The sequence below is a fragment of the Epinephelus moara genome, chromosome 13 (assembly GCF_006386435.1).
Source record: "Epinephelus moara isolate mb chromosome 13, YSFRI_EMoa_1.0, whole genome shotgun sequence".
Lineage (NCBI taxonomy): Eukaryota > Metazoa > Chordata > Actinopteri > Perciformes > Serranidae > Epinephelus > Epinephelus moara.
This window is the reverse complement of record NC_065518.1, coordinates 421,681-443,544: the sequence shown is the minus strand read 5'-3', so window position 1 is coordinate 443,544 and position 21,864 is coordinate 421,681. Positions and strand designations below refer to the sequence as shown.

At 43.2% G+C, this 21,864-nt stretch overlaps 3 protein-coding genes across 5 annotated transcripts in view; 2 read left to right on the top strand and 1 right to left on the bottom strand.

Annotated features, from left to right (window-relative positions):
- slc16a5a (solute carrier family 16 member 5a) overlaps positions 1-7,701 on the top strand; it is a 27,109-nt gene extending 19,408 nt beyond the window's left edge. The window contains exon 5 of the mRNA XM_050060404.1: positions 3,211-7,701. Within this exon, the coding sequence (XP_049916361.1) occupies positions 3,211-3,482 (272 nt within the window). The 3' untranslated portion in view covers positions 3,483-7,701. The remainder of the gene's footprint in view (positions 1-3,210) is intronic.
- Positions 7,702-9,450: 1,749 nt separating this feature from the next.
- Positions 9,451-11,486, bottom strand: fam151b (family with sequence similarity 151 member B). Its single transcript, XM_050060408.1, has one exon. It carries the CDS (start codon positions 11,069-11,071, stop codon positions 10,265-10,267), a length of 807 nt encoding a protein of 268 aa, XP_049916365.1. The 5' UTR covers positions 11,072-11,486; the 3' UTR covers positions 9,451-10,264.
- A 1,309-nt stretch (positions 11,487-12,795) lies between these two features.
- The window catches only part of tap2t (transporter associated with antigen processing, subunit type t, teleost specific), an 18,198-nt gene continuing 9,129 nt past the window's right edge, over positions 12,796-21,864 (top strand). For 2 of the 3 annotated variants that reach the window (XR_007570944.1, XM_050060401.1), the window contains exons 1-9: positions 12,796-13,058; positions 15,595-16,143; positions 17,627-17,741; positions 17,874-18,004; positions 18,448-18,653; positions 19,200-19,397; positions 20,702-20,830; positions 20,920-21,120; positions 21,209-21,382. Coding sequence is in view for 2 of the 3 variants with exons in the window: in XM_050060401.1 (XP_049916358.1) it covers positions 15,639-16,143; positions 17,627-17,741; positions 17,874-18,004; positions 18,448-18,653; positions 19,200-19,397; positions 20,702-20,830; positions 20,920-21,120; positions 21,209-21,382 (1,659 nt within the window). In the remaining variant the exon portion in view is untranslated. Of the gene's footprint in view, positions 13,059-13,325; positions 13,402-15,594; positions 16,144-17,626; positions 17,742-17,873; positions 18,005-18,447; positions 18,654-19,199; positions 19,398-20,701; positions 20,831-20,919; positions 21,121-21,208; positions 21,383-21,864 lie in introns of those variants that run through there. The other variant, XM_050060402.1, reaches the window with a different exon arrangement.

Sequence of the window (21,864 nt, the reverse complement as noted above, 5' to 3'; positions counted from 1 at the left end):
AGAAATTTAACTCTAATTGGCAACTGGGTGGCGCTATAACAACAGAAACATGCTTCAAAATGGCTAAAATGCGACCGATCGCTATGGCTCCCCCTGTGGACCAATGTTGGTGTTGTTTGTAATGTTTGGTATGACTAAGTCATGGTATGGTATGCTGTACTCAATGGGTATGGACTGGTATTAACATATTAAAGACTTCTGTTTCCATAGCAGCCCTATTTTTGTCCCTTTTCCTGTATGAAGACACAAGACACTTCAAACTGCTTTGCGTTAGTATACAGTTCAAAACTGGGACTCAAATGAAGCTCATGATGCAAAAATAGGGCTGCAACTATTTTCTCCATTAATGGATCAGTTGTTTGGTCTATGAAGTGTCAAAAAATGGTTAAAAATATATATCAAAGTTTTTCTGAAAGCCCAAGATGATGTCATTAAACATCTTGTGTTTGTCTGCAACCCAAAGATATTCACTTATATCAGATTAGTTGTCCATTAATATAAAAGTTGACAGCTCATCAGTTGGTCCATTAATCGTGGATCGTCTGCACTGAACGCTGCTGCCTGAACCTGAATGTGAACACCTGCAGCTGCTATTTCAGTTTATCAAAGTTCTCAAGATTTCAACGCCCTCTGCCAAATCACATGATTTAAACCAGCAAGCAGCTGATAAATATTCACTCTTAAAGTCCTGTGTGTGTGTGTCAGACCATCACAAGTGACCTTGAAACACAGTATCTGTGTTTTCTGTCCCTGCTGTGGGTCAGACAGAAGAAGGCCAAAAAACAGATTGAGATAGATTCAAAACGTCTGTTTGTGTAAATGACATAAATACAGGAAGTTTCCTCCTGCTCAAGGCTTTTGTTGTAAATCGTCTCTGAATCTGGACGTCCTGCTACGGATGCTGCAGAACCTCCTGCCAGAGGTCAGCATGGAGAACAGTCCATGGTGGGGGTGGGTGGGGTCAGAGGAGATGCGTTGGGCTCTGGTCAGGCAGCGCTTATGTCCAATGTCCCGGATAGAGGGGAGCGGGGACCCGATGATTTTCTCCGCTGTCCTCACCACTCTCTGCAGAGACTTCCAGTCAGAGGCCTTACAAGCCCCAAACCAGACAGAGATGCAGCTGGTCAGCAGACTCTCGATGGTGCCTCTGTAGAATGTAGTCAGGATGGGAGGGGGGAGGGAGGCTCTCCTCATCCGGCGCAGGAAGTGCAAGCGCTGCTGTGCCTTTTTCGCCAGGGAGGTGGTGTTGAGGGACCAGGTTAGTTTGTTGGTGATTTGCACTCCCAGGAACTTTGTGCTACTGACGACCTCCACTGCAGTGTCGTTGATGAGGAGTGTATGACTGGGCCGAGATTTCCTAAAGTCAACAATGATCTCCTTTGTCTTGTCAACATCGAGGATCAGGTTGTTGACTTTACACCAGTTCACCAGATGTTTCACCTCGTCCCTGTAGGCCAGTTCGTTGTCCCCCTGGATGAGGCCCACAACGGTTGTGTCGTCCGCAAACTTCAGGAAGTGGTTGGTACTGAATCTGGGACGACAGTTGTGTGTCATCAGGGTGAACAGCAGGGGGCTGAGAACACAGCCCTGGGGGGAACCGGTGTTCAGGGAGATGACGCTGGAGATGTTTTTGTTCACACGTACAGACTGGGTTCTGCTGGTGAGGAAGTCCAGTAGCCAGTTGCATAGGGGGGTGCCGAGGCCCTGCAGGCTCTGCAGGAGCAGAGTTTCAGTGTAGTGGCAGCAGAGCGGGGAAAGGGCAGGCTGCCTCGTCTCAAATGACAGTTATGCTTCCCCTGTTTATCTGACCGCTACTATACCCGGGCTGTGACGTAACCACAGATACAAGCAACAACAGGACCAGTGCACACACACTGTGAATCTGACTGGGACTGCTGTTATACCACTGAAAGAAGGGTTAGGTTCAACACAGCTTCACAAAAGGGTTGTGTTTTATTCTGTTGGTCTGCACAGTGTGTGTGATTAGTCAGAAGGCTTCCTGCTGAATAAATAAATAAATATATTTCATGATGATTATAGAGGAAGAACAGTGTTATAGGTGTTCTGAGTTCTGATGTTCTGCATTTGAGTGAAAGTAAATATCTGCTAATCATTTTCTATCATAAACTTTTATTTCTCACAGGTGTTGAATTATATATTTGCCTGCAGCCACATTTCCTGTTTGCATGTTGTGCTGACCTGCAGCGCTCTGACGATCAGACTCTAGGTTGATGATCCCAAAGGTTTTGGCCTCTGACCCCTCAGAGTGATTTGAAGTGGGGTTGTGTGAGGTACTTGTTCACGGTCAGTGTGTTACCTGCAGTACATGTTGATCAACACGCCACAAGTTTGGAGAAGCAGGCTGAAGAACAACATTTTAACCACCTATAAATCCATATTGTTTTAAGTGTACGTTATATTTAGAATAGTTTTACGGACTGATTTCTGACGGGGAGCCGATAACACCTTCACTTGCCTCCCTCTGCTCTCGCCAAAGACTTCATTGACAACACAATTAATTTTAGCCTCCTGGACACCAGAGTCACACAATAACACATGAGTTTGGCTTTGAAAAGAGAGCAGTAGATTTATACTGATGTTATTTGTTTTATGTGGCTCATAGACGTCTGTGTGCTGACCCCGTCCACAGCAGTACATTGCTCAGCTTCTGTGGTGACACTCCAGCGGCCTCTCCAAACTAGGGACGTGCACTGACTGTGAATGTTTACCTCACACAGCCACACGTAGAAGGATCAGAACTACCCCTTCAAAATGAAGGTATGTGGACATGCAACCCCTCATCATGGGCCGCATGTCTCCCCCAGCTGTGACAAGCTCAGCTGAGCAAAGGATTTTCCCCCTCTTGCTTTATTTGAACAATTTGTAGAAGTCAAAGTAGTAAGAGGTCAGGAGTTTGAAGGAATGAGCGACATGTTTTTTTCTTGCTTTCCTCTCCGGTTAATCGTCTCCTGATCTGCATTGCGACCTCTTGGGAGCCACCACTGCAGCAATTAGTCCCAGTTAATTTATCAGAATTGTACCAATTAACACCGTCTCCATTTTTCCTATAATTAGTGCTGAATTTTACAGCTCTGTCATGAATTCATATCACTTACTTTCCAGGAACTTACAGACAAGTCTGAGCTGTGAAATAAAATGTCATGAAGCAGAGATGAAATATTAAAGCTGATGATTTTCTTGTTGTTGCAGGAGTCCTGGTGGACAGGACAGGTCAGTACTTCCACGTCTTCTTTGCCTGCAGTGCCGTAGTTGCCTCTGCTGCCGTGTTCCTCATGGTGTCGTTTTGCTGGCTGGATAAACGGGACAGGAAGCTGTCGAAGCAGGGTCAGCAATCTGCATTGCCCGAACCAGCCAAACCCTCTGTTGACTTAGCGTCCGGCTGCCAGTACAGCAGCGTGCCAACAGAGGGAGACAAAGACAAGGCCTCGTCTAACGGGGCAGAGTACATCACCAGCCTCTGAACCTGCTCTCACCGTGTGCCACCTCTAACACACATCACACTCTGGCCCAGACAGGTCTGCAGATTGTTTTCTAATGTTTGCACCAGCTTTGTTTGGCGCACCAGATGTTGCAACCGCTCTGCCGCCTGGGGCGCCATAAAGTCAGAACAAACACTATGAATGATGTGCACTGTGGCCAAAGTTAGACACTTGATCCTACATACCAAAATGAACAGACGTGCACTTACAACTACAATGTGATTGTACTATTTATTGCAAAAAGCTGCTGTGATCACACAATCTATCATATATGATGTATCTCACTGTATCAAGCCAAGTTACCCAAGAAATCACTCCGAATGCTTTCTACATGTTTAAAGGAGCTGTGTGTGACATTCAGAGCATTAATATAGCAGCAGACAGCTACAGTGCAGTGATGGTACCTGAGCAGAGAGTGATGCAAACTGTAGATCTGTTTAGTGTTTCTGCTGCAGACTTTACTCTTACATGTAGGTGGCGCTGTTATCACTCACGGCTCTGTGAAGCTCTCGCTGTATTTCTTCTTCACTGGTGTTGCAGAGAGACGTCTGGACCTCATTTATTATCCAGTGGAATCAACATTTCAGAACAAAAACGACAGGCTGCAGGGAGAGACTCTTTTGACAGGACATTTAAAAATAGCAGCTTTATGCATTGAGTCCCTGTTGAGCAGAATGCAGCAGTGTGCTGCCGGAGTCGACCACAGCGACCACGTTTTCTCTGATTAAATTTAGTGACATTTTCAGTTAAATTCATCCGTAACTTTGTTTGTTGTGTTTTGTCTCTTTTTTGGCAACTGAATTACATCAAGTGTGAGAGCAGGGAGGTGGAGACAGAGTAAATCAATAACTTTATTAGCATGATCTCAGTATTTCATTTCAAACCTGACTGAGCCGCACTCGACTCGCCGGTTTGAGCAGGGTCAGGCTGTAGTTTTATCAAATGTACACAGGCTTTGATCGAGTCGGGTTTGCACCAAACTCCCTCTTTTCTTCACACAGACCTTAAAGTTATGCAATATTCTCATCAACCCATTTTAACTAACGACAATGTTGAGATTTAGATTTAGGTTAGAAGGCACATGTCAGAGGTCATTTCACAAATGTCTCTTCAGGTCCAGACACACCAGAAACTTCAGGCCCGCTGCTGCGTCACCTGATACTGCCGCGTCTCGGCCAAAAACATTGCACATGAACACACCGCTCAGACTCCAGCACGCATGCTCTGCACCTGCGTGAAAGCAACAGATTTCCACTCCAGCAGACGGCGGTTGTCTACGATCCTCATTCAGAGAGGGACGCTGGAAGGTGGTCCTGATGCTAGTTAGCCAGTTAGCACATTAACAACACAAACAATGTTGGAAGAACAAAATACATTTTCTGTGCACCAGTGAACAATTACACAAACCATCAGGAAATGTTTTACCATCTTACATTAACATCTGACCTGATGGAACAAGTTTGTGTCGGTCTCTCTGCAAATCAGAGCGGTTTCATTCACTGACAGGCTCCGTTGTCGCTGACGCCGATTCACCATGTTGAATCAAATGTTAAATCGGCCAAAAAGAACTACTGCAAGGGGCTGACGAGGGACAGCGGTGTGGGACACACTGCACTGACGGCAGGTACACACCTGGTGGCAGGTGCTCACCAACGGCCCAACCGTCGGCTCGGCGTGTCACGAACTTTACTGCACTGACAAGACTTCAGTTCACTTTAGCAAGTGATAAATGCTTTTTTAAAACCTTTATTTCAGGATTTCCAATATAAACACTCAGTACCTCGTTTTAACAGCACAGGCACAAATATCTTCACAGGTAGAAAAACAAAAAACTTTATTATTAAAATAAAACCATTACACTTTCACTACCCTGGAGATACTTGAGTACAGGGTTTCACATTCTGACAAATATTTGAATCTTATTCTTATAAATGCTTTGATATCTATATTCATGTTTTTTTAACTGTTGAAATGTGGGATTAAATCAGTCATGGTTCAGGCTCAGGTCAGGCTTTGATAGAAACTCTGGTGCTTCATGTAGAGTCGGGCCGGATCCTAAATATGCTCTGAATGTCACTTACAGCTCCCTTAATGTTGAGCACACACACACACACACACACACACACACACACACACACACACAGAGTGAGGAGGTACTGTGCAGCCACACAGGACACCAGGTGGAGGTGATGACAAAAAACAAGCAAACTGAGCAGTAAACAAACGGATGGAATCAAAGTGACGGTTTTAACACAGTAGAGTCAGAAGCTGCTTCAGCAGCATTTAAAGGATAAGTCTGGTGTTACTGTCAACAAACAAACCAACAGTGTGTTTCATGGTTGTCACATATTTTTCAACAAATCTTCAGAACTTTTCCATAATATTTGACCTCATTTCCATGACTGTAAGTACGTTAACACAGGTTAGCAGTCATAGTGTTCACTGGTGCTGTAATGTAGCCTGGACACACTGGTGGAGTCCCTGTGTGTCTGCAGTAGATACAAAGCAGTAACGTGATGTGGCCTAGCTGAGGCAGGCATGAAATATGTGCTGCTGCTGGCAGTCTGTCTGCAGCGGCCTTTTGGCTGTCGAGATGCTTCTTCCCTTCAGCTGGCTGCAGAGCCGCCTCCCCCTCGTTACCAGTGTCAAAGGTTTTGGTGCAGAGCTTCATCCAGTCTGCCTCCATCTTACGCCATGTGTTATATCTATCATTCAGAAGACATACACTATTAAACATGCACCTCCCAAACATTTGCAGATAAAACACTAGGCCTAGACATTCCCAACGCCGACTAGCTGCATACATGATTATCACATGATAGTAGTGATGTTTCCATGGTCACACAGCGCAGCACTAGACTTTAAGTTAAACAAGGAGTGCACTTTGTGTCATATCAGACATGTTTTTGGATTTTATTAACATTTTGAACAATAGCCAAAAACATGTACATTCAGAACTTGCCCTAAACATTCTTTAAATCAGCGGCTCCCAGCTGGTGGGTCACGGGTCCATTCTGAAAGTGACTCGCCAACGTGTCAAGTTTGTAAGAAAAACACACTTTATTCTGAAGTACAGTCAGTCCTGACATCACTCGCAGAGATCCAAGGGGAGAGGAGGTAGCAACACAACTCCACCTAATGGAGGCTGACGGCGCCCCAGATTCAAACGTCCAAAAACACATAATTGAAACCACAAAATATCCACGTGTGTGCGCTTGCATGAGGCTGTGAGACATGGGCACCACCTTCATGTGTGTTCACGTGCTTTCCTGGTCTCGCGTGCAAGTGCACACACGTGAACGCGGTGCCCAGAGAGGCAGTCAGAGCTACAGGCTACAATGAGGCTAAAAACAGAGTTCAAATGAGGTTTTTCCAAACAACTTTTTATGTCGGGGCTTCAGGACACTTGGATCACTACGGACGAGCAGTATGGAGATATTTTGTGGTTTCAATTATGTGTTTTTGGACGTTTGAATCTGGGGCGCCGTCAGCCTCCATTAGGTGGAGTTGTGTTGCTACCTCCTCTCCCCTTGGATCTCTGCAAGTGATGTGAGGACTCTAAAACTTCACCTGAGCCTCCCTCGGCATATGGGTGAGTAGATAATGGCTGAATTTTCATTTTTGGGTGCACTATCCCTTTAAATTCACACTTGTTTGCATGTCGGCATTGTCCCATCAGAGGACTGCACATGGCACTTTCATCTCATTGTGTCCGGCCTGATCATCAGAATGAACTCCTGTTTCATTTTTCAGCCTTTACATAGTTTGTCGGTCCAGTGTGTGTCACAGTGCGCTCCCACACGTGGACTGAATATTTTTAAACGCACCACTCGCATCATCTTCCTCCATTGTCTAAAACAAGCCAACAGAACTTGCTAGGTAGCCCCAGCTAATGCCTGAGAGTTGCTAAGCCCCGCCCACCATAAAACCATCATACTGTTTGCTAACATTAAAATGACCTGTGCTGGGTGCCACATATCAAACAGCATTACTGTGCTGGAGTATTACCAGATCCAGGCTCACACTGTTTAATTAACTGGTGTTAAGTGTTTAATATCTCCAGACTTATCCTTTAAACATCAGCAGCTGACGGTTTGCTGCAGTCGGCCTGTGATCAGCCACAGCAGGATCTTTACAGTAGGATTAACCCTCTCCTGTGCTGTGAGGACACGTTACACCATGTTGATGACTGAATCTGTCACTCACTGTCTCGTGTAGATAATGAACACATGAACTGTATCAGCAGTAATTAATCATGTTTATTAGCTTCTCCTTCCTCACTGGAACAGTGCCTTCTTACAGAGCCACCACAGGGTGACATGTGACCCGATCAGGAGCAGAGCAGGAGATGACCTCATGCTGTCGGCAGGTTTGAACATTTCATGAAGGAGCTTAATGACACTGTAACTGAGTTTACCTTCAGTCCCAATCACAGGTTTGTCTTTTGATAAATGAGCAGTGGACTGTTTTATGTCTGATGTGACTCAACGCTAGAAACACATTCAGGTATAAGCTGTGTGGCTTCTCTGCAGCCAGAGGATTTATTAGTACTTTATAGAGGCTTGTCTTGCTTTGGGCCAAATTATACCTTTATTATAAAGTCTTTATTTATACATTATGATCAGAGGAAAAATAAATGTTTGAATATCAAACTTGTCTTTGTTGTTGTTTTTTTGTCAAAATGAGTCTCTTACAGCAGCTGGTTACTGCTCATAGAAACAAAAGACTGTGTCAGTCAGTGTGAACAACAGCTCTGTGCTCAGGGATGGGCAGTATTTCTGTTACTTGTATTTAAAATACGTATTTCAATTACATCTGAGTATTCTGTAATCTGTATTTGATGAGGCTGATAAAAGCAAATGTAATTTGTAACAAAATACTTTTGAGTGGAGTAATTTTGTATTTAAAATACTCAAAATACTTTCTCACAAAAACAAAAATAATAGGCTGCACATTCTTATAATATTGGATGTTACAATATTTTTTTTTCTTTAAAAAAAAAAAAAAAAATTTACAATATTTTTTTTTCTTTAAAAAAAAAAAAAAAAATTTTTATCTATATGTTTTTTCAAACTCGGGCCCTTCAGTGACCTCGTGGTCTGTTTCACTGGACTGTGCATCACATAGGAAACTGTATGTTGTTGTGGTTGATGCTTGGTTGATGAGTATGCTACAAATGAACTGCCTCACGTGGGATCAATAAAGTTGTCTGAATCTAAATCTGAATCAATGAATAATATTTTAGGGTAGCCTACAGCCCAAACCTGAATACTCTGCTTCACCAAACTGTGAGAAAACAAGTGCAAATTTGCAACTATCACGCCATTAATGGATGAATCATGGTCGTTCTTTCTGGCATCATTACTCATGGTCTCTAATTGCAGCATGTACATTTTGAGCATTTTCATGGTCTCTAATTGCAGCATGTACATTTTGAGCATTTTCGGTCAAGGACTTTTTGAGTTATTCATGAAAAGCTTTGTGGACCGACCAACTGACCAACCGACCGACCAACCAACCGACTGACCAACCAACCGACCGACTGACCAACCGACCGACTGACCAACCGACCGACTGACAGAGTGACCTATAGAGCTGCAGGTCGCTGCTAAAGAGAAAAAAAGAAAAAGTATTTTCTGTGTTTGAAAATACAAAATACATGTATTTTATTTTGATACATTTATTTGAGGGGTATTTTGTATTAAAATACATTTTGATGTATTTTTGCCCATCTGTGACTGAACTCACTCACTCACTCTCAGTGGCTCTCTACAGAATGATCAGTATCTTTTTAAGAGCAGCTGCACTTCAACAGATAACAAAACACCAGGTGAAACCGAAGGCGCCATGGTGAAGCTAATGGGAGGATACAGTTAATGAGACATAAAATGGAAGTGATGAGGAGTCTGGGTAAAATATCTGAGGCAGGATGGAGGAGGAAACAGGAGAGTTTGTTTGAGTGAATCCAAACATTTATTTTGTGCACACACACACACTCATTAAAAAAAACATCTAATGAGCACCATCTTTACCAGATGCAACATGAGTGTGATGAACACATTATAATCCAGTGACAACGTTTCTGAGCCACAGCAGTGGAAGTGTGAGACACAGAGACAGTGAGACACAGAGACAGTGAGACACCACAGATGAGCCAGAGGCCACTGAAGACGTGGGTGCACTTGAGACCATGAGACATGGGCACCGTCTTCATGTGTGTTCACGTGCTTTCAAAGGTCTCGCCCAAGCGTACACACCCTAACCCTAACCCAGGCTACAGTGAGGCTAAAAACAGAGTTTTTCCAAACAACTTTTTATGTCGGGGCTTCAGGACACTTGGATCACTACGGACGAGCAGTATGGAGATATTTTGTGGTTTCAATTATGTGTTTTTGGACGTTTGAATCTGGGGCGCCGTCAGCCTCCATTAGGTGGAGTTGTGTTGCTACCTCCTCTCCCCTTGGATCTCTGCAAGTGATGTGAGGACTCTAAAACTTCACCTGAGCCTCCCTCGGCATATGGGTGAGTAGATAATGGCTGAATTTACATTTTTGGGTGCACTATCCCTTTAAACTCTATCTTGCAGACCTCTGGGTGCTCCTGGTCAGAGCCTAGTGTGACCCATGGCAGATGGACCAGAGGACAGAGGGACTAGATGGACCAGAGGACAGGTGGACCAGAGACAGGTGGACCAGAGACAGGTCCACTCTCCTGTCTCCACTTCAGTCTGTCAGATGAGACATGTCCCTCTGTGCTGCAGACTCTCAGTTGATGTCTTGTGATGTCTCACTGAGCTCTGTCCTCTGAGGGTCCGGCAGGTCGTAGTAGATCCTGCTGATGTCCAGCTGTCTCCTGTAGGACAGGAAGTCCTGCAGCGAGTACTCGTCCCTCTGTGCGGTCCACACTGTGAGAGAGTACCTGTGTGACTGCTGCAGCAGCCAGCTGAGCTGGGAGAAGGACTGGGAGAGGAGAGCGGCGCGCACTGGGAAGGTGACCGGGTGTTCGAGACCCCTGCACAGCTCCTCCATCACACGCACCATGTCCCAGCTGTACCCTGGGCTGTCTGTCCCTGCAGTCCACCCTGTGGTCCAGCCCAGAGACAGCACAGTGTGAGAGGGGAGAGCTGTGGCAGCAGACAGGAAGGCCTGAGGCTCCAGAGGTCTGACCTGTCCCCCAGGACCAGACAGGATGTCTGCGTTGATCCACACGGGACGGCTCAGCTGGTCCAGCACGTCCTGCAGCAGGTGGACAGATGGAGACACCGCGTCCGGGCTCTTGAAGTCCAGCTTGATCCCCTTGTCCTGCGCCTTCACTGCCTGCAGCCACTCCTTCAGTGTGATGTCGCTGTCTGTGTCAGGAGGGTGCGCCATGATCGGCTCTCTGGGGTCATGACCTCTGATGATGACGTCGGCCTCGAGCATGTGAGTGTGACCCGTGAGAGCTTCCGTCAGCCGGCTGCGGCTGTTCACAGCGTGAGACCAGCTGACCTCAGCAGCGTCCCTCCTCTGTATGTGACCCCGGCTCATCAAGTACTCCAGAGTCTGCTCCGACATCTTGTCTTCACCCCGCATAGAACGGAACCTGTCACGCGGCCGGTGAGCTGCGGAGGTTAAAGCTCACACTCTGCTTCAATAACAAGAGCCGAGGAAGAACAACGCGCGTCACTTCCTCCAGCTGCACTAACACGAAGCCAAACAACTCACATACAGCCGCTGCCATCTTGGATGTTTGGAGCCACGTCGGGAAGTGGAGCCGGGGGCTCGTGTTCCCGCCCATTCACCCGTTCGACCAATCGCGAGCAGCGTCATTGATTGTGAGCACGCTGATTGGCCAATCATGACGTCAAGTTATAAACTCAGAAGGGCTCTGTATGTGCTGTAATACATTTGTGTTGTGTTGTAAATCCCGCAAATATGTTAAATAGAAATTTGCAAACAAACTGCTGAACTCTGTAAAACTGTATGAATGAACAGACGCTGGAAATAAGATGCTCCACTTTGAAATGAAGACCAAATAACTTTGTTTTCTATAATTTATGTTGTATTATTTGTATATTTATTTATTTATTTATTCTGTAAGTATTTTATTTGTACTTTATTTTGGCTATCATCCTTTTTTCTCTTTCTTTTCTCTAATTAGTTCCATGACTATTGACTCAGATAATATAATGGGCTCGCCTTATGGCTGCAATTCTAAACTGTTAATATATATATTTATACAGAGAGAGAGAGAGAGAGAGAGATGTTTGAATATTTAATATTAGAATATACATGCCACTAAAATTGTAGCATAAAAATATTTTTACTTTGAAAACCACGTATCTGAATTTATTTGTCCAGAATTCACCTCTTTGAAATTGCAATATGAAATTTATTCATTTGCAATTTCAGAAGCTGAATTTGAAAATCGTTTTCAGTTTTTGTATATTCAGGTCCAAAAATTCGAGTTTCATAATTTAAAACAAACAAATTCATTCATTGATTTTGAACATGTAGATTCGGATTGCTCATATTCTGTTGGTCAAACCCAGATCTAAAAATTCCCAGCGCCTTTCTTAAATTTTTAAATTTCAATTTTACTTTTGAAATAACAAAACTTAAATTTCTGCATCTGATTTGTAAACACTGGCAATATATATATACATATATATATATATATACATATATATATAGATATATATAATAGTAATAATATAATCAAATCTGAGCAATCTGAATCTACATGTACACTTTTTTGTAATTAAGGAATTAGCCTAATTTATTCTATTTTTTTTTATTATGAACTGGAAATTTTTGGATCTGAATTCATGAACACTGAAAAACATTTTCATATTCAGCTTTAAAAATTGCAAATCAAGAAATCTAATATAATAATTTCAAAGAGGTGAATTCTGAACACATACATTTAGATAGGTGTCAGAGTAAATTATTTAAATAAATATTTTAATGCTATGAATTCAGTGGTGTGTACATTTCAATATTAAATATTCAGTGACTTAAATTCAAATATATGCAACCCCCTCTATAGCATCAAATAACCAATTAAAGCCAAACTTATCAGGAAAACGATCATTTAAAAACACAGTAGAGTGAGAACATGTTCCTAAAATAACAGAAGCATCTTCAGGAAAAAAATATTTGACCTTTACTTTGACTTTTAGCTGGTGTCATGTCCCGTCTCTGTATGAGCTGTACTGCAGCCAGCCACCAGGGGGCGATAGAGATGTTTTGCCGCTGTCGTTGGTTTTCATTCTTCTTCTGCTGTTTTGAAAGCGACTCACTCAGGAACACAGATGTAAACTATCGCCACCCTGTGGCCTTCATGTGTAATGGCGGACAGCGTAAAGTTTTAAAACTGAAAACTTGCAACCAACGAGTGAAAAAGAAAAACAGCTAAAATGAGAGCAGCGTTTTCTCCGCCGTGTCTTTCCTCCTCGTGTCAGGTGTTCAGAGTCCAGACAGGTGACCCTCATGTCGCCCAACTGAAAGTGAAACTAAAAGCGAAACAGCTAACGTTAGCTAACGTCAGCTAGCCGCGGGCTGTGACGGGAAACACACGGTAAGTCACCAACATGACTCAATAACATCAAGTTAACGAACATATTAATGTGTCGCAGGTTTGTTAAGCTACATATCAAACAGCAGTGAGGACAGAGGCCGCCGTAGATTGTTAATACGACTTGTTGAAGTTATAAGCTAACACTAGCTAGCTACTGTAACGTTATTGACCAAAGGCAATACATTAAAGTAGTGATTTAGTGAAACGAAGGTCTGAGGCTCGTTAAACTGTCCGTGATGTGTCCAGGTGTCAGTGATGCTGTCTCTGTGCATGCTGGGAACACATCGGCTAATGTCTGGGAGCTAACTGTGTTTACACACCAGAGTACTGACAGCAAAGTGTGGTGGGTTGGTACTTAAATTACTACACTCTAAACTCTACTCATGTATTTCTATTTTGTGCAACTTTATTCTTCCATTTCACTAACTTACTTCTCAGAGGGAAATATTGTACTTTATTGCACCAGACTATTTGCATTAAACTCAGATTAATAATGAGGTCGTGATGTGGTCAGTACTTTTACTCATGTCATCAACACGTGTACTGTTTGTTAGGCACTTGTGCGTCACTTCTCTTTGTGTTACTTCATTCTTTTACTTCAACACATTTCAGAGGTAGATGTTGTACAAATGTACAGAACAGTAGAATCAGGAAATACTTTATTGATCCAAGAGGGGACATTGTGATTTGTGTTTCTGTAATTATAAAGCAACGAAATGGAAATAAAAATGTGCATCATGCTACATTGTTTAACACTAGACCTTAAGGTAATAAGAATAACACATATATAGTGTGTATTCACTGTGCTGAGTCTGTAAGTGTGAACAAATATACAGATATGTGCACTGTGCCACATTACACTGTAACTCTAGTGTTGCAATCAGACATATTAGGGATGCACGATAATATTGGTATGTCCTCAGTATTGGACGATATTTGCTTTAAAATGAACCAACCTGCTTTTTCTTAATCCTCACAATGAATGAAAATCACATACAATAAAAAGTACTGTATTTTCTGTCTCCATCTGCTGCTGGGCCGTCACCATAAGAGTATGCATGTATAACATGAGGTTAATTCATCTACAGACGAGACTTGATGATCACTAAAATTAGGTGGAGAAAAACGTGGATATATTGATATTGATTGATATCAGTTATTGGTCAAATGAGTTGTTAGGCTTATACATTGGCATATCAGATATCTGCAAAAAATCCAATATTGTGCATCCTGAAAATAAGAAATATGTATAATGCTGTAATGGTTACTACAACATATATATATATATATATATATATATATATATATATATATATCAATAGAATAAAGAGTAAATGTAATTAGTTAACAACTTCCCACTTCAGATTTTAGCTTCTTGTACTTCATTGGAGTATTTCGATTTTCTGCCACTTTGTTCTTCTACTCAGCTGCATTTCAGATAGAAATATTGTACGTTTTGCTCTTTGTTGGACAGCTGTTGCTTTGGTACACAAAGGAATAGCTTATGAAATATTGTTTAGTTTTAAGACACTAAAAATCCCAGTAGTGAAACATTGTCAAACATGAACATAACATATAAGACAAACTGTGTATCTGCATCGTTGTGTTGTCACATTCTTCTCAACATACTGCTGTAAAATTATAAAGTAGTACACAATGGAAATACTTAGTAAAGTACAACAACCTCAAAACTGTACTTAAAAGAGAGAAGGAGAGCTGTGTGTGTGTGTGTGTGTGTGTGTGTGTGTGTGTGTGTGTGTGAAAGGCAGGTTCAGAATAAAGGGAAACTTTATGAGAGTACACGCTGACAGGAAGCAACAAGAACAAGACACAAACAAAGTCTTCAGTTTAACTGAGAGCTCTGGACGTTCTCCAGAAAGGGGCCCCACACCTTTTTGTTTTTCTTTTTGTATCTGAGTACCCAGTTGAGTGGTGAATCTATTCAAGATTAAGACAGGACATTATGTCCCTCAGCTACTGGGCATGTGTGGGCGAGGCTGCACCCCACTGTCTGATTAGAAGTGCCTGGTAGCAGATGGGTGAGAGACAGTGTGGAGTGTTGGGTCTGAGTCAGGTGTACATCATCCTCTGCAGTGGTGCCAAAGAGGGCAGTGTTGTGCTACCTCTTCATCAGTCGTAGCTGCTGAGATTGACTTTGTTCTGTAGACTGTAGGAAGCAATATGTTCTTGAGTGAGCTGTAAATATAAAACTAGAGTGCAAAAGTCCAGTATGTCCTTCTGTGAGGTCGTTGATGTATAAATCAGAATCAGAAATGCTTTATTGATCCCAGAGGGGAAATTGTGATTCGTTACAGTCGCTCTGATGTGAAGAACAGAGAATGATAAGAATTAAGAATAAGAGTGTGAAATAGAAGTTTGTAAATATAAAGCAGTAAAACAAAATAGAAATGAAAATGTGCATTGTGCCACAGTGTCTATCAGAAGTACGTAAGACTTGCTCTTGAGTTGCTCTTAAGTGCAGCACATGAGGAAATGAACCTCACTAACAGTGTAACACAAACATGTGTTGTTCCAGGATCAGATTCAGCCTCCTGCAGTCTCGCCCTGCACCAAAGGAAAATGAGGGAAGTGACAGCGTGTGCATTGTTCATCCTTCTCTTCGATGCCGTGCTGTGTGTGGCGCTGTGGGCCGGACTGGTGCTGCTCAAGTGCTCCAGTTATGGTGGGTTGGAAGGTGTGTGGGCCTTTGGGGCAGCACGTTGGGCCAGTCTCCACGTTTTCACCTCCGTACTGACTGATGGAAAGCCCCAGGCCGTGCTCCGCAGGTGGGTGGCACTCCTCTGCCTCCTGTCTCCTGTGTTTGAGACTGGCCGGGTCTTCATGGCGCCTCCCTCAGAGCTTTACACGGGACCTTCGCCTGACCCCAGCATGCTGCTCCTGGGCCCCATGTCGTCGTCACTGGCCTGTGTGATTTGGGAGAAGGGCCTCTACGGTGATTCAAAGCCGAGGAAAGACGACATTAAACTGAACGCCAGGCGGCTGCTGGTGAGGCTGCTGAAATACTTCAAACCAGACACCTTTTACCTGATCGCAGCTTTCACTTTCCTCATCTTGGGTGTCATCTGTAAGTATGAAATATACAGCATGCTTTATGCTTCATGTAGTGTACGTGCACATATGCCCTCTTAGCTGTACACACTGTATTCACTCTACACTTGCATTTTCAGAAGAATACAGAAACCAGAGGATAAGGCATATCCTGTATATTTCCTAATGTTCACAAATGTGGCGAAAAGAACAAACCAACAGTGTTAGTCCGTCTCTTCATAGATACATTCAGTATTTATGGGAACGCCCACAAAACATCACATCCCATTACGCAGAGGTCCAGACCAGTGGTCCAGTATTAAGCGAGAGCAGGGGCCAGGCTGCAGTGTAACCACTCTGGGCGTGTTCACACTGTCACTTTATGTCTTGTGCTGGTTTTTGCCACTGACAGGCTCAGATTATTATTATTATTAGTGTCTGACAGGATTACCGAAAGGACCCTACAGAGATAGACCAAGACCAGTACAGGTCCGTTTGTTAAAGAGCAACTTCCTTGTGTTATTCTTGACAGTAATTTAACCCTGGAGCAACATGTAAGGAATATAGTCCCGTCTTGTTTTTTCCAGCTGAGGAACATCTCAAAATGTAGGTGACAGAGAAAGTCATACATGCTATCAAATCCTCCCGCCTTGATCACTGTAACACTTTGTTCACCTGCCTGAACAGTCGAGCTCCTCATCAGCTCCAAATCGTTCAAAATTCAGCAGCTGGACTTTTGACTGATCCTCTCACATCACACCTGTTTTGGCCTCCCTGCATTGCTCCTGTCTCTCATAGAATCCATTTAAAGTTCTTATAATCACACACAAGGCTCTCAAAGACCTGGCACCAGAGTATATAACCGTCCAAACAGGCCCCTCAGGTCTGCTGGTCTGGGTCCTCGAACTGTTCCAGGGTCCAGACGGTGGTCGAGCCTTTTCAGTTTTGGATCAGCCTCCCACTGAACGTCAGATCAGCTGACTCTGTTCACGTCTTTAAATCTCGTCTGAAAACCTACTTTTACAGATCGGCCTTTCCTGACGTTTAATAGACTTATTGTGTGTGTGTGTGTGTGTGTGTGTGTTTGTGTTTGCAGCCATGTGTGTGTATGTATGCATGCATACAGGCGTGTGTATATGCTTATGTTTTATTAGTGTCACTTTGGTTTTGTATTTTCTGCACCTTGGAAAACACTTTGTGCTGTTAGTATAAAAAGTGCTCTACAAATAAAATTTTTCTTCTTATTATTATTATTATTTTTGTTCAACCATAAACAGCTCTGAAAGACAAACTCACCAGACCCTGTTCAGAAAAAAAGAAATGTAATCATCCACCTTTACTCAGTCGTTTACAGAGTCGACAGACACAAAACAAAACTCACAGAACCCGTCTCAGTTGAGAGAGATTGCTTTAGTACATTTACATTTAAAGGTATTATGAAAACTGACACTCACATCACAGAAACATCTCGTAGATCATTTCCTGTTCACCTAATCTGTGTCATCCGTCTGTCCTGACAGGTGATACATACATCCCTCTGTATCAGGGGAGGGTTATTGATATGCTGAGAGGTGGAGCACATGAAACCAGCTTCTGTTCTGCAGTGGGACAGCTGGCTCTTATCTCTCTGGGAAGGTAATTAAATACAAATATTTGTTGTCCTTTTGTGTTTTATAGTAAAATATCACCACTTGTCTCCTGTCTGCTTAGAAAAATGTGATTTGTTTCATTGATATGAAAAATAATCTGATGTCTCCATCTGAGCAGCGCTCTGTTCTCTGGCTTAAGAGGAGGCATATTTATGTGCACTCTGGCCAGACTGAACAAGAGACTGAAGCACCTGCTGTTTCACACCCTCCTGCAGCAGGAAGTGCACTTCTTCGACGAGAACAACCCCGGTGAGAACAACATACTGAACATGTCTGCTGTCATGCTTCAGGGATTTACAGGGTCAAGAAATCTGTTGTTGTGGACACAACACTTTTTCCACATAGTCTAGACTACATGACACAAAGTGTGCAAACACATTAAATGTCTCATTTTGCCACAAACACATTAAACCCTTTTTGACTGAGGAAACTTTCCCCAGAGACGAGGAACGTTTGAGGAACTCATTTTGTCTCCAGGGTCTAAATGAAGGTTCAGGGACATTCAGTACTTCAGTGTGGTCATTTTCAGCGTGGGGTGTGCAGGGATGAGTGTCACTGATTGGTCAAACACACACAGTGCTGCTGCTTTAGCTCTCAAGCACAAATAAATAACCATCAAACATAATGAGAATTTCCTCCATAAATCGTTGAAACTCTCTTGAACGTTGCCTTTTCTCCCTGTCACCACTCAGGCCGTCTTTCCTCCCGCCTGCACTCTGATGTGGACAGGATGGGCCGCACGGTCGCACTGAACGCCAACGCGCTGGTTCGCAGCACAGTCAAAACCTGCCTCATGCTCAGAGTTATGTTAGGTCTGTCCTGGGAGCTCACTGTGCTCACCTGCATAGAGATGCCGCTGCTGGCCGTCATTCAGAACAAATACATCACCTTGTCCCAGGTAGGTGTGATGAGTCAAGTCAATGAGTCAGTCAAGCCAAACACGTTATTTTGTTTTGTTGTCTCCACAGTGAACAAACAGCAGCATGTCGGGTGGATTTAGTTACAGTTAGTTTAGGGAGAGTGAGACTAAAGGAAGACAGAGAGAACATTCATCAGTTCTTCTGAAAAGAATTAAAGAGAAGGAAAGGATTCAAACAGAAGCTCAGCAGCTGAAGGACTGTGTTTGTTAAAAGACCTTAAATTGCACTGGAATATAAGATTGGTGGAACTGTGGTGCAACATGTGACGTTAAAGACAGGAAACTGAAGACAGATGAGCAGCACAGGTCAAGAAATCCTGAACATGTGATATGCAGCATCATTCCTTGTTACTGAATCAGCCTGTATTCTTATGATTGAATTAATCTGTATTCTGATTACTAAATTAATCTGTATTCTGATTACTAAATTAATCTGTATTCTTATGATTGAATTAATCTGTATTCTAATTATTGAATTAATCTGTATTCTGATTACTAAATTAATCTGTATTCTGTGTCGAACAGGACCTGAAAGATCAGATCCAGGACTGCCAAGCTCAGAACAAAGACCTGGCTTTCCAGACGATCAGCAAGATTCAAACGGTCCGAAGCTTCAACGCAGAGAAAGATGAACTGAGGAGGTATAACGAGGCTCTGGACCAAATGTCCGCTGTGAAGACACGTTCAGGAATCTACAGTGTCGTCTTCGGCTTTATACGAAGGGTAAGGTGGCAGCACGGTGCGTTCATGAGTCCTATCAGTCGACTTATCTTGGAAGCACCAGAATGTTTTGAGGTTTGAACCCAGTGTGTGGAGGAGGCCCATTTAGGAAAAGAAAAACATGCGATATGCATTTATCATGAGATATTAAAAAAAAAAAAAACATATTTATATTGTGACTTTTAAGTCAGAATGTGAGATATTAACTAAGTTCAACTTTCTTAATCAAAATTATAGGATTAAATCTTTTTTAATTTACAAGGTTAAAACAGTGTGATACTATGACGGAGTATTAGGGCCACATTGAAGAAGAAAAAGATTTCGAGAATAAAGTCGTAATATTACGACTTTATTCTCGAAATCTCCGAATTTTTCTTCAATGTGGCCCTAATACTCCGTCGTATGATACAATAAGTCCTAATTACAATTAATATTAAATTTGACATATTTTAAGTCAGAACTATAAAAAAGTGGCAGAAGTTTTACTTTCCATATAAAATATATCCATTTGTCCATTTTCAACCGCTTCTCCGAAGCCTGGTCGCGGGGGCAGCAGGCTGAGCAAAGTATTTCAGACGTCCCTCTCCCCAGCTGACCTCATTCTTTCAGTCACTACCCAGAGCTCATGACCATAGGTGAGGGTTGGGACGGAGATGGACCAGGAAATAGAAAGATTCGCCTTCTGGCTCAGCTCCCTCTGAACCACGACGGACCAGTGCAGCACCCACATCACTGCAGACGCCGTACCAAACCGCCGATCCGTCTCATGCTCCATTCTATTCTCACTCATGAACACTCATTGTCCAGCAGAGAACCATGACCTCAGATTTGGAGGTGCTGACTCTCATCCCGACCGCTTCACACTCAAACCGCCCCAGGTCATACTGGAGGTCACGGTGTGATGGAGCCAACAGAACCACATCATCTGCGAAAAGCAGAGATGAAAGAGCCAACAGAACCACATCATCTGCGAAAAGCAGAGATGAAATTCACTCAGCAAGTTAAATTTAGACTTTAATCATAAGCACAATTAAGAATTCTGACATAAAAAGTCAAAATTGTGTCACAGTTTCTCATCGATTTTAATTTTTTTGTCTTTTCAAACATTTTATCTTACCATCTATTTTTGTGTTGTAGAGGCAGGAGTGGTCTTCCATACATGTGTATGTGCTGCTCAAAATATGAGTAAAACCCTTTAGTTTGGTGCCTGTAATTTAGAGGTGTGTGTGATTTCTGTTTTTGTTCTTTTGTTCTAAATTTAACTACAATGTCAGTAGTTCTTCTTTATATGTACTTTTTCCATGTAGCTGGTGAGTCTGGGGATAAAGATACTCATGCTGGTGCAGGCCCGCAGTCTCATTTCATCGGGTCACCTCAGTATCGGTAGTCTCGTTTCCTTCTTCTTGTACCAGAAGCCCATGTCAAACAACCTAAGGGTGAGTTACAGATGTTTCACACGGCAGAGTCTCTTCTGTGTATTTGAGTTGTGAAATATAATATAATGCCTGTTGTATTGTATTCACAGGAGATTATGTATTGCTACGGAGATACTTGGTCCACAGTCGGCGTCATTTCCAAAGTGTTCAGTTACCTTGACAGAACACCAAAGTGTAAGGCGCCGGGACAGTTGGCTCCTGAGAAACTGAAGGGAAGCGTTGTTTTCCAAAATGTCACCTTCATGTATCCCTCAGCGTCTGAGGATAAACCAGCTCAGCCGGCTCTAAAGGTAACTGTGCTACAGACTCACACTGTGTCCTACAGCATCGCTGTTTGAATAGATGTTAACCAGGTCATCATCAACGTGTTCCGCACAGTCCGTCTCTCTGGAGCTTCAGCCGGGGAAGATGACGGCCCTGGTGGGTCCCTCCGGCAGTGGGAAGACTTCCTGTGTCAGCCTGCTGAAGAGGCTGTATGAACCTCAGGACGGAGAGATCCTGCTGGATGGAGAACCGCTGCACCATTACAAACACAAATACCTCCATCAGAAGGTACAGTCGGCTCAGAGCGCTCAAATCTCTGCAACAAAAACATCATTGAGCAGTGCTCACTCTGTCTGTTCTTAGGTGGTGGTGGTGTTCTTGGGTGGTGGTGGTGGTGTTGTTGTTGTTGTTGTTGTTGTTGTTGTGCCTCCACACCAGTGACGGTTGTAGGCAGAGGCGTTATGATTTCAGGTTGTCTGTCCAAATATCACAGGAACGCCTTAGGGGATTTTTCTTTTTCAAATTTGGCACAAACGTTCACTTGTACTCAAAGGTGAACTGATTCGATTTTGGTGGTCAAAGGTCAAGGTCACTGTGACCGTGCATTAGCCTGAGTGTCAGACTGAAGCTCCCAGAACCTTCAGTCTGACATCGCCTCCATTGAAGGCGATTTACAAGGGGGAGGGAATTTGATTTTTCCCTAACCAATCAGTAGAGATCAACGACTCACCCAGAATCTGACGTCATTAGTATCCATGCCTCGGGGGTGC

Coding starts and splice junctions, on each gene's coding strand:
- fam151b (XM_050060408.1), bottom strand. CDS start 11,071: ATGCGGGGTGAAGACAAGATGTCGGAGCAGACTCTGGAGTACTTGATG.